Here is a 12,538-nt window from a genome sequence, read left to right on the forward strand (position 1 = left end):
TTCAATCATTCAGAACTTACCTTATTCAGAATACACAATACACCTACAATCTTTGATCACCATCGATTTCACACATTTCTCAGCTTCCCTCCTACAGATCGACCCATCCTCTCTTGTGACCGAATTTACTCTGGAACGGCCATTGTCTTGGTTTAGGTCGGGGTACTACAGATTGATCTCTCGAATTCAAAGCACTCCCTTCTTGCAGTGCATATGTGTTAGGTTGAATATTTTGCCCGGTTCAAGGAGTCTCCTCCGCACGGTCGTCTCCTCAATTCCGTAAAAACCAGCAAATCGTTTTTCCCCATCTACATACGTGAACTGCAAGAAAGTTGATTTGATGAGCATGCATGAAGTCTTTCATTCTCTGGGTGCGTTGAAAAATATGGGTATCATGGAGAATCTCTTTTTGGTTCAGAATCTTTCAGCCTTTGGTGAAAAGGGGTTGTTTCTCTTCATACTGAAAAGGTGGAAGAAGCTTTTGTGATTGATATTGGTTACGAGTGCTACTTTCTTCTCTTAATAGGATGGAAGAAGCTTTTTCCTCCCTTTTTATTTGTAAAAGTAGAATTAATATAGTGAAAGTAAGAAGATGATGTTGATGATGATATCGAAGTGGTTTTTTTGTTAAAATTGTTAGTGGAAGGTATATAAGGAGTGTTGGCAGAGGGAAATCATTGCCTCTTGGTTTTGATGTGCTTTCAGGATACCGTGAAAGTGTATCGGGCGTGATAGGATTCTGTGGTGGTGGTGTTACATTTTAAGTGGTGGATTTGTGATCCATGCATTGGTGAAGGTGGATGGTGGTGTTTCATTCATTAGAGGAATAAGAAATAATAAAGGAGTTGATTAAGGAGGAGGGAGATAGGTGTTGAAACTTGGTGAAGGTGTGGTGTTTCTTGATGATTGTATAGTAGATGGTAGTGATTGATCTTGATTATTTAGGTAAGTGTGGGCGAAATCAGATCCAATGAATCAACACTATAAGCAACAACACTGAACCAAAACAAGTGATATGTGATTTTTGATTTCCTTGACCTAAGTCAACTCAGACGGCCAATCTTGACCATCTTTCCCATCAATAAAACTTGTATTTTTTTTCTAGTCAGTACCTACAAAAAATCTAGTATATTATTATATCTTTGTTACTCCTTTTGATTGTGACGGGAGAGAGTGCCTTTGTTACTCCTTTTGATTGTGACGAGAGAGTGGATTATTATGAAATTTTAGAAACACAACGAAATTATATTTGCTAACGAGTGATTTAGAAGGAAAACATTTGTCAACAACATAAATTTTAATGCTTTAAAAAAAAAATAGATTTTATATTACAAACACTACCCGAGTGATAAAAAGAAATATATTATTTAGTCACTGATAATAACGTGACGTATTTTTTACCATTCATTCTCTTAGTTAGATTGTGTCTGACTGATAAACTTTTCACTCAAAGGCGATTAAAAAGCCCCTTATCACGGTTTCAAACAAAAATGGTTCTCAAGTTATAATTCAACAAAGCTGAAGAGTTAAATGAAATAAAATTTTCCCATCTACGAAGCTATTGACGGGAGCGGAGGGTTAGTCGGTTGACTAACCCTGACTATATCTCCCCCAAAATTTTAAAACTATATAAAAACCTTTTACTTTCTTCTGTTTTTTGTATTTAGCCCACCAGTTTTTTAGTTTAATCCACCAAAGTCTATTCAAGAAAATAATAATTAGCCTTCAATTAGTTTGATTTTTGGCTCCGCCACTCGCTATTGAAAACAGGAATCCCCTCCTTATATCGATGTGATAATACAGTGTAAAATAGTACACCTTTTGTAATATGTTTTGGTCCTCCCCTCCCGGATGGCTGTTTAGCATGTTATGAACTGATTCGATAGAAGTTTTTCAGTTTACAAGAAAATAAATAAAGGTGTTGCATATAAATACAGGCCAAACATTTCCTCCGTCATGTATCGGTCACCGCCGACACACAAGGCAAACATTTCTCACATTTTGTCGTGTTAATCATGGTCAATAATAATTGTTCCAGAATCTCGTTTCAGTCCATTTTCTACTTAAAACAAAATCTCCTACTGAAATATCCTTTCCCTTGCTATCTTAGCCTGCCATATGAAAGAAAAAAAAAATTAATGGACAATGGAATGTGTAATATTCATGCAGATTGATTAGACTCATCAAATTTTGGGGGAATAGCATGGATAACGCGGATTGACCTGTTTCTCCCAGTTCGTTCGAGTTGTAATAACTGAAAGTATAGCGGTTTGTATAACAGCACCGGCCATGATTCCAAGCCAAAGACCTCTTCCTCTTAAATGCAGAAAAAAACCCAACAAAAGAGCTATTGAAATTCCACCAATGTAAAATGAACCTAGGTTTACATAAGCACCTACATGCTGCCATCCACATCCCCTGGCAATACCTGCAAAAAAACATGCATGATCATATGTAGTATTTACAACTTACTGACAGTGAAATTTACTAGAATAGAGCGACACCTAATTACCCGTGAGGACAATTTGTAAGCCGTCTAAGAAGGCCGAGAAACAGATTAACGGAACCATTGATGTAATGGAGTCTATCACTCCCTCTTCATTACTGTAAGCATATCCCACAATGTGACGACACACAAAAAGTGCCCAGCTTACTATAACCATCTCAGTTCCTGCTATAATGATAACGCTGAAGACTGTTAAACGTGCAGCTTGTGGTCTCCCAGCACCTAATTCGTTTGAAACTCGCGTGCTAAAAGAATAAACAGACAGTAGGGATTAGTGAATCATATTCAGAATTGTAGTTCAGACGGAGAGAGCTAGAGAGCATACCTTGCAGCAGCAGCAATTCCAAATGGTATCTTGGAAATCAGTGAGATAGTTAGGAGACTGTTCATTCACAAACACGATAAAGCATTTTAATTGCATTGCTCATTAGATGAAAACTAAAACTAATTGACTTAACTAATTTATCAATTGTCTTGAATCTGAATGACAACATTAAAGTATATCGAAGTACTGCACAAGCATACCATATAGAGAGCACCGAAGTTTCAAGTTTAGGATTAGGTAGAAGGCCGGATAATAAAATCATAATTTCGAACGACCACCACTGAAGACTACAGCCATCAAGTTTAATCAGTCAGAAAAACCAAGAGAAAACCCAGATACTGCACATTCAAGAAATTGAGTAAGTAGAAAGTTACCAAAGCATTATGGCAGAAGGAACTGCAAGGCTTAAAAACTTTCCAATTCCTTGAAGTGCCTCCTTTGATAAGGGCACTCGAGTTGATTTGCACAAGGGAGAAAACTTGACATATATTCCGAGAAAAATAACATTGAGCCAGTATGATATACCAATTGCAAATGCAGCTCCAGTGTTTCCAAACCCGAATTTAAATACAAAAACCCAACAAAGAGGAATATGAAAACACAAAGTAGTAATAGCACTTAATAGCATGGGAATAACCAAACTTTGAGCCTGCAGATATTTCATCAACGGCTGGACAATTGCGCAACCGAAAAGCCCTGGGATCAAACATACCGCATATCTCCCCGCTTCTTGTGAGATTAAGGGGTCTTGTCCTATAAAAATCAGCAGTTTTTCCATTGAAATCCATACAAAAGAAATAGGAATACAGACTAAGGTAAGAGAGATCATTGCACTATAAGTATGAACTCCAAGTTTTCTATATTGTTGTGCTCCATAAGCTTGTCCACATAGAGTTTCTAGTCCTCCTGCCATACCTACCTGGTTTTAAAACAGATAATTAAAAGAACTAACTGAGATTCTACAATTCAGTGACATTCAAAAAAAAAAAATCTTTGATTGTAATAAGTGGGATACTAATAATTGAGAAGATAAGAAATGAAATTCCTTACAAGAAGACTGAAACCAGTAACAGCACAAAGAGAGGTAGCCATAGCAGTGCTAGAGAGAGCAAGTTCACCAAGGTGACCCACCATCATCATAGAGATGACTGGAATGAGCTGCAGAGAGAAGCTTACAGCCACCATAGGCCCTGCAATATAACCCACTTTCTTTGCCTCTTCCACAAATGCACCCGATGTTAAGATTTTCGTTTCTCCATCTGCTTCTTCATTTGCCTTCTGTAACAAACCTTCTTCCATTATCGCCCAAAATAAAATAAGCACCAAATTCACATAAGATTAAACCAGAGTTTGATGGCAGAGATAGAAGAGCTATGGAATCTCAAAATCTTTTGGGATCTGCCCAGGGATGCAATTTGTAGTTATTAATTAATATCACTTGTTGTTTTTTTTTGGTAAGTCAATTGATATCATTTGGTGCATCATTATTAGTTTACAGTCTCTGTCGAGCATGTCTTCTCCGGTTAGCGCATTTGATGATGGATTACCTATGTAATTATTTATTGTGAACATGATCACACAAGTTCAACGTGAGGAAGTCCTACAGCTGAGTTCAATGTGAGGAGTTATCTTCTTTCAACATTCACATTTTTATTACCTGTACGTAAAAAAATAGGATTTTCATGACACTGATTAAAATTTTGCTTTTGTGAAGGCAAGCCCCAAAGGTAAAGACGTGGAGAGGATGTTTTGGTGCAAAGATGGCGAAACCAAACAAAAGTTATATTTTTCCAAAACAACACTGAAAAAGTTGGATTTTAGTCTAAATTTGTATAACTACTTCCTTTCAGAGAAATAAAATTGGATTTTTAGTTCCCAATAATTTCCTCATTTGAAAAAGTTGTTTGGCAAAAAACTGAAATAGTTAGAGCAGTTCCTATGGGATGAGTTTGTTCATTTTGCTCCCACTATGGCATGAACAAACATGAAAAATGTATGTTCAAATCATCAAATCTGTTGCTTTGAACATTGAGTCGGAACATCCAGCGCGCGTCTGTGGTAAGGACGGGCGCCATTCCTACCAACGCTGGCGTCCGAAAGAAAATCGCTAGCGTTTGAATGCCCAACTCGCGTTTTCATCTAAAGCGCTCGCGTCAGTGTTAAAAGCGCCAGCGTCTCAATGGCACTAACGGCTCAATCTGAACGGCTGAAAAATGTTGTGATCCAACGGCTACATTTTTTGAATTCTATAAATACTCCTCATTTCAACTCTAAATTCACACATTCTACACATTCTTCTCTTCTACACATTCTTCTCTTCACTCTCAATTCTTGATTGAACATGTCTCGGCCCCGGATAGTTCGGCGAGTTCCGTATGCTAAAGAAGAAGATGAATTTATTTGCAGAAACTATGTTTTTTTATCTACTCAGCTTGCTTCGTCAAACTATCCGTTGGTGAATTTCTGGCGGTTATTCACGATGGGTTGTGCAGTGACACTCGTAATCCGAGTCGTCGTTCTATATCTGACATAGAATATCGTTTTGGTACAATTAAGAAAGAAGTAAGTGAGTTTGTAGCTTTAACCATACAAGTAAATTGATATCGACTGAGAGGTGAAACTGATGCTGAGATGGTAACAAGATCTTTGGATGAATGGCGAAGATGGAAAAATGTGGTATTTCCTTTCGACAAATGTTTTGAAATCCTTAAGATGTTGAACAGTTTCAACCCCTTCTTTGGTGTTGTTGTTCCACCTAGTATTTCTTCTCATTAGTGAAGCTAATGTAATGTGTAGTCCGTCGTAATTTAGTGAAGCCAATGTAATACACTTTACTTTTAAACATATATAATTTTATTTAATTAAGATTGTCGTACTTTTAACACTAAAACTACAAATGTAGTAGAATTAAAAATTACATTAATCTCTCTAACATCGCTCATCTCTAGCTCCCTCATTGTTATTTTCTGGAGCCAAGAATTCAGAAAGTCCTGGAGATAGACCTGGGAAATCAGTTGCCAACATAGTATGTAAATTTCCAAATGTTGATAGATCTGGGGATAGACCTGATAGACCTGGCTGAACAAAATTAGGCGATTGACCTGGCTGAACAAAAGGCAATTGGAAAGCACTCTGTGTACTCGGTCCAAGCATATAAGAGGTTTGTTGTTGTGGTGGTGTTGGTGTATAGCATTCATTTGGGTTGTAGGGTACATTTGGGTTGTGGGGCGAGAATGATGATGAAATGCGACTAGGTTCAAGCCGAAATGTCTGAGGTTGAGATACAGGCACAATTTGTGGTGAAGTAGTATTGTATTGTGTTTCTCGCACCACTGTTTCTTCACTTTCTTGCCATGATCTGTCGGTTTCTTCACGCCCATCATCATTTGCAGTTGGAGTTGGAGTCAATCCAAACATTATGTCTGTCTGCCATTTTCGTAGTTGTTCCAAGTGCATCGCCTCTACTTGCCAGATTCCGCCAATGCAAATCGTTGAGTCGAATTCGCAACTTTTCCTCACTGGCAGTGACATTGTCGTAAGGATAATCACGGTCCATACCTTGGGAAACAATGGGGATCGTGGTTGGCTCACCTTGTGAAGTAATACTTTGCAGCTCCCAACGAATTTCGGGCATATTCTAGGCTTTCTACCACTGTTTTCGGAATTTTTTTGTTATGTTTTCTAGGCTTTATTCTATAAAGCGCACGCCAAGGATATCTGTCAACCCTGTCTCGGACTGCAGCCGGTAGACCAACATAAACAACATTTAATTATGAAAATCCACCTCTCGTGACATGATAATCCTCAGATCGTTCATGATGCCCCGACACATGACCTGGGACTAATAATGGAGCAGCAACTATATTTGGGTTAGCAAACTCTTCTTCTTGATTTTGAGAAAAATCTACACCTGTGTGAGGCAACGGTGTCGTTTCATCTTTTCGATCTCTTTTCTTCTTTATACTATTCATCGCTCTTCTCGCTATGTTCATATTGTATTAGAAATTTTTGATATAAAAGAGTTTTAGAAGAAGGAAATGGAATTGGTGTGACTGAAAATGAAATCAATATAACGAATTTATAGGGTTCAAATTCGACCGTTGGAAATATAGGCGTTAGAGAGTCGACCGTTGGAGACTTTGTGCCTAACGCCCGAGTTAGGACACCGAACGTCCGCGTCAGGTCTACCGACGCCCGAGTTTTGCCTTCCAACGCCCGAGTCTGTCCTCCTGTCGCGCGCCTGGTGGTCCAACGCCCTACGCTTTACCATAGTGGAAAACCCAGATTGGCCATCCACGTGGCTGAACAAATGTTTGAGTTTGTCCATTGCCATAGCTGCTCTTACCTTTCAGAAAAAGCTAGTGGTAGTCTGGGGTGCCTATCCAAAATTCCCTTGCTGAGGCAAGCTGCATGAAAGATTTCTAACTGCTAAACTGCCCCAATACTTTGGTATGACATTTCAGTTGGTGTCTGTGATGCTACTGCCGAAACCTTTTTGTGATTTTCTCTGCAAAACAAAAAAGACACATTTGTGCGAGAACCCCTTCCTTAACATTTTTTTTTCAAGTTACAATTTAGTTGCATAACACCCATAAAACCCACTAACTCTAGCTAGAACGCTAGATAGTAAGTATTCTACTGGAGAGAGGGGTTAACAAAGTGGAATGTCTAAAAATTACTCAGACGGATAGAAAGGGACTATCCATTTGTTTACAGGAGTATCAAAAATGGCCGAACAGGGATATCTTTTCTCAACAGTGGAAGTTCGTTGTCATCCGCCGCTACAGAACTTCAAAATGCCAGAGCAGGGATATATTCTTCCGTCAGTCTACGTTACTTTTTCTCACCTCAGTTCATTCATGCTACTGAAACTTCAAGCCCTTGATGCATCCTTTCCTTTGCGTTCCTTGCCTATAATTTTTTAAAAACCATTATTGTTAGTGCCCAAAGGGGATATTTGAGCCAGTAAGGCGATCCGTGATGGTAATCATGTTGCCCTAGAACTGTAACGAATTTAATATTGAGACTCATAACTCTACAGGTTTACCTGATATTCCCAATCAGTTCGACAGGTTATAAAAGCGAGCATAGCTGTCTGTATAAGAGATCCAGTTAATATTCCAATCCAAAGTCCCCTGCCCCCGTAATGTAGACGAAAACCCAACAAAACGGCTACAGGAATTCCAGCAAGATAAAATGCTCCTAAATTTACATAAGCACCTATATGCTGCCACCCGCACCCTCTAGCAACACCTAAAGAATACATAGACTAAAAGTTTCAGAACCTAAAGAAATTCTTGGGTATGGCTGTAAAGAATGAATAGTTGAACACCTAAATTATGAGAGTGGTATCACGAACCTGAGAGGACACCTTGTAGGCTGTCCACTATAACTGACACACAAATTAAGGGAACCATGTCTGTCACGTAGTCTACAACTTCCTTCTCATTGCTGTAAGCATATCCCATAATATTACGACAAGCAAAGAGACCCACGCTTATTATAACCAACTCAATTAGCGCAATAATCATCACGGAGCAGACAGCCAAACGCGCAGCTTGTGGTCTCCCAGCTCCTAATTCATTTGAAACTCGAGTGCTACAAAATGAAAAAGTGTTTATTTTTTAATCATCACATTCACAGGTATGCATAAATTAGTATTTCTTGACAGACCACCCTGATCCGGGATCATCTCCAATCAGATCCCTTTGGTACAACAGTGGAACAAAAGAAGTCTAAATGGATGTGAACTCCGTGAAAAAAATGAGCAAACTTAGATAGCAACATAAAGTGCGCAAGGGCTAGCAAGTGGAGAGCAAACCTTACAGCAGCAGCGATTCCGTATGGTATCATATACACCAATGAAATAGTCGTAAGGCTGTTCACAAAGATAATAAGAACTTAGTTGCATTGATCAATTACAGAAATGGAAGAAGCAAAATGTAAGCTAATATGAAGCGTCCAGAATTGACTGAATCAAATCATACCATATCGAGAGTACTGAGGTTTCGAGTTGTGGCTTAGGTAAAAGTCCAGATAGAAGGATTAATAACTCAAATGACCACCATTCCAGACTACAGCCATCAAAACAGCAAAACTGTTATGAAACTAAGAAATGAGAGAGATAAGGAAAAGCTTAAAATTTCATTAACAAATCAATGACAGGGATTTTACCAAATCATTACAGCAGAAGGAACCGATACACGTAAGAACTCTCCACACCCTTGAAATGCTTCCTTTGTTAGGGATGTACGAGTTAACTCACATGAGGGAGAATATGCCACATATAATCCGAGAAAGACCACATTGATCCAGTATGATATACCAATTGCTAAACCAGCTCCAATACTTCCCAACCCAGATTTATAAACTAAAACCCAACAAAGAGGTATGTGGATAACTACTGCAATTGAAGTACTTAATAGCATGGGAATGATTAGACTCTGAGATTGGAAATATCTCATTAGCGGCTGAAGAGCTGCATAAGCAAATACTGCAGGGACCAAACTTGTCGCATATTTGCCAGCTTCAAGTGCGATTAAGGGGTCTTGACCTGTGAAAGTAAGTAGTTTCCCAATCGAAACCCATAGGAGAGCAATTGGGATGCAAACCAAGGTAAGAGAGATTGTTGCACTCCAAGTATAAACCCCTAGTTTTCGATATTGCTTTGCTCCAAAAGCTTGTCCTGATAGAGTTTCCAATCCACTTGCCATTCCTAGCTGGTTGTCATGTAAAAAGAGAGATATGCGTCAGCAATGTAAAATTCAGAGAAAGCCAACATACTTCAACCTCTTTACACAGGTAACAAACGTAAAATGCAGTATGCACCACCTTTGACATAACAGCAGTTACATTGAAAAATAAAATTTCATGTCAGGGGCATTAAAAACTAGAAACTTCGCTTGACCCACAACCATTCATTTGCACCAACTTTGGGACACTATGAATCCGATAGATAGACCACCTACAGAAATACACCCGACTAATCCATTACCATAAACTAGACCAAGCTATTTCCTTCTTATACCTTCGATTAGTATCACAACCTCACAGATTAAAACAAAAGACAACCTCACAAACTCGAAAATGACCACCAGCCATTTGATAGACAAGATAACCAGCAATTAACTTTTTTTCTTTTTCTCATTAATGCATTGAACAATCTCATAGGTGCCTTTCTAATAGAAAATCGGAAATGGTAAACTTCATAGAGAGTTGAAACACAGAGGAGATGAGACCCTCCTACACCATGCCCCTCGGCCAATTAATCAATTGTCTATCACTATATACAAATAAAACTTGATGCAGCAGAGAAGTTCAATTCTTCTCTTGTAATTCTAATTAACCACTAACCGTGTGACAAGTGATTGTCCGCACTCTCCTTGGCAACAATACAAATTCAATTTTTCGTTTCCTCTATATTGAATGTCATTGTTGATCTTATTGTTTTATCGCAATCAAAATTTCCATACTATTGTAACAGGAAGGGAACTAGTTTGCCATGACAATGATACCATAACAATTATTACAGAACCTCTACAGGGCAGAGCAAACAGTTGCATAATAAGTCATTTTCAGGTGCAAATAGTCAATTCAATTCATTCATTCAAAAAAACAAGATTGGCAAAGATTTGATTGATAAATGGGATTGGGATTACCATAAGGCTGAAACCAGTAACACCACAAAGGGAAGTAGCAAGAGCAGCACTAGATAAAGAAAGTTCACCAAGATGACCAACCATCATCATAGATACAACTTGTAATAGATACATAGATAAGGTAACAGCAACCATTGGACCGCCAATATAACTTGCAACTTTTGCTTCTTGCACAAACACACCCCATGTAAACCCAATCTCTCTTCTCGAATCTTCTCCTACCTTCAATAACCGTGCTTCCTCCTCCATATCTCCCTTCATTCTCTATCCCTTTTTTTCTTTCTCCACCAAAACAAAATCAAAGACGCAGCAGAGAAAGAAAAGAAGAAGAAAGGAAAGACCTCTTTGGAAAGGGTAGAGACAAGACGAGACTAGTCTTTATCAGAAAAAATCTCCTTTCTTTGCCGATTTTTTTTTTTTTTTATTATTATTATGTTTTTCCGAGGGAATTTGTTTTTTTTTCGTGCTACTCGAGATTCAACAATTTTTGTTGTTTATCGGAACAAAGACCGACAACACTGCGTTAATTATAGGATCACGGGACTTGTTGATTGTTTGGCCTTTCGCTTTTTGTCCGGCGCTCGGACCCCCGGGTAAACGTGCCCGAATATACTTATCTATCTACTCAGGATTCTGATCTCAATAACCCACCAGCAGCATATCAAAAAGCCGTGGTGGTAAACTATTCTGACATGTGTATGCAGGCGAAATCAAGCGATGTGCTTGTGTTCCTAATTGCGCCGAACTCTACTTTCGGCAGCTGTCCTGTCTGGAGCGTGGTAGGGCGTTAATAGTAATACCCCCCATTTGTGCTGGGACGAGCACTATCCGGACCAGGTGGCTTTTACAGATTAGCGTCTTTAAACTTTACCTTTAGGGGCACTTTTGAGGTGTATTAAGTTTCATTTCTCATGAAAATAAATAGTGGGTTACCCTTTTGCAATCACAATCCGAGTATCCGACCGCCGCTCTACCTAGGGGAAACCGGACGTTAAAGCCCGACCAAACTTTGGAATAGAATTCCTCCAAAGCCCAAACCATTAGACTAGATCTAAAATCAGCTGCTGATCACTATGCTCCGATCCCGACTCCTGCCGAAACAAAACCATACACACAACATTTTCTATCGACATGATCGAATTGACAACTGGAAGTGGCGATTTTCTTTCTTTTATCACTGTCGGCAAACACCTTGCCACCATGTGATGATCGAATTATATAGTTTTGTGTAAAGATTGGATATATAGAACTAGAGATTGAATTGGCGTACAGAGAGAGAGAGAGAGAGCAGCAGTAGACGTACCATAACACTGAAGCCGGTAACAGTGCAGATTGAAGTTGCAAGAGCAGTACTAGATAGAGACAATTCATCAACATGACCAACCATCATGATTGATATAACTTGCATGAGCTTTAGAGCTAAGGCCACTCCAACCATCGGACTAGCAATGTAACCTGCCTTCTTCCCCTCCTCTGCAAGCACACCCCATGTGAATGATCTCACATCATCTTCCTTTCCTCCTTTCTTCAACGGAGACAATAGACCTTCATCCATTTTATCCCCTTTCTCTCCAAAATCACAAGAATTAGATGTTGAAGTTAAGGTTCAGATGAGACTACAGAAATATAAATTGATGACATTATTGGTTTATATCTTTAATAAAGCTAGATCCTTGGGGGTTGGCAGATCCAGATTAGGCTGCCAGCTACTTGATTCCATGATGTCTTCATCTGTTAGTGCAGCTCGTGCTTATTATATTGTACTTCATTTTACAACACAAATGCATTACGTAACTTTTTAGTTGGCCGCCTTAATGAGATAGTTGTGCAAGGAAAACCGCTAAAAAACAAACAAAGGCAAACAATGTTGATAGCTTTGCCATCGAGGATGTCTTCCTCCGTGGAACAAGCTATAAACAATTTTTCAGTCCAAAACATTTGACTTTTTTCAACCATATTTATAACCAGATAAAAAATGGTTACACATGGAACAATACTCCCCTGTATTCTATTATTTTGTATCTACTTTTACTTCTTATATTTGATTTT

The 12,538-nt window shown here is 38.8% G+C and overlaps 2 protein-coding genes across 4 annotated transcripts; both read right to left on the minus strand.

The window, feature by feature from the left end:
• Positions 1–1,901: 1,901 nt before the first annotated feature.
• LOC113277633 (protein DETOXIFICATION 12-like) lies at positions 1,902–4,178 on the minus strand. Its single transcript, XM_026526679.1, has 7 exons — positions 3,882–4,178; positions 3,206–3,750; positions 3,032–3,118; positions 2,832–2,888; positions 2,513–2,751; positions 2,223–2,428; positions 1,902–2,111 (listed from the first exon to the last, which is right to left on the minus strand). Exons 1-7 carry the CDS (start codon positions 4,128–4,130, stop codon positions 2,079–2,081), a joined length of 1,416 nt encoding a protein of 471 aa, XP_026382464.1. The 5' UTR covers positions 4,131–4,178; the 3' UTR covers positions 1,902–2,078.
• Positions 4,179–7,363: 3,185 nt separating this feature from the next.
• Positions 7,364–12,207, minus strand: LOC113282176 (protein DETOXIFICATION 12-like). Of its 3 annotated transcripts, none has more exons than XM_026531136.1 (8): positions 11,989–12,207; positions 10,490–10,676; positions 9,006–9,550; positions 8,819–8,905; positions 8,653–8,709; positions 8,191–8,429; positions 7,879–8,084; positions 7,364–7,742 (listed from the first exon to the last, which is right to left on the minus strand). In XM_026531136.1, exons 1-8 carry the CDS (start codon positions 12,042–12,044, stop codon positions 7,689–7,691), a joined length of 1,431 nt encoding a protein of 476 aa, XP_026386921.1. In that variant the 5' UTR covers positions 12,045–12,207; the 3' UTR covers positions 7,364–7,688. The 3 variants fall into 3 exon arrangements, with proteins under 3 accessions (XP_026386921.1, XP_026386919.1, XP_026386920.1); XM_026531134.1 differs by having other exon boundaries at positions 10,490–11,580; positions 11,793–12,003; XM_026531135.1 differs by lacking the exon at positions 10,490–10,676 and having other exon boundaries at positions 11,793–12,206.
• Between the last annotated feature and the right edge of the window lie 331 nt (positions 12,208–12,538).

This window comes from Papaver somniferum, chromosome 5, assembly GCF_003573695.1.
Source record: "Papaver somniferum cultivar HN1 chromosome 5, ASM357369v1, whole genome shotgun sequence".
Classification (NCBI taxonomy): domain Eukaryota; kingdom Viridiplantae; phylum Streptophyta; class Magnoliopsida; order Ranunculales; family Papaveraceae; genus Papaver; species Papaver somniferum.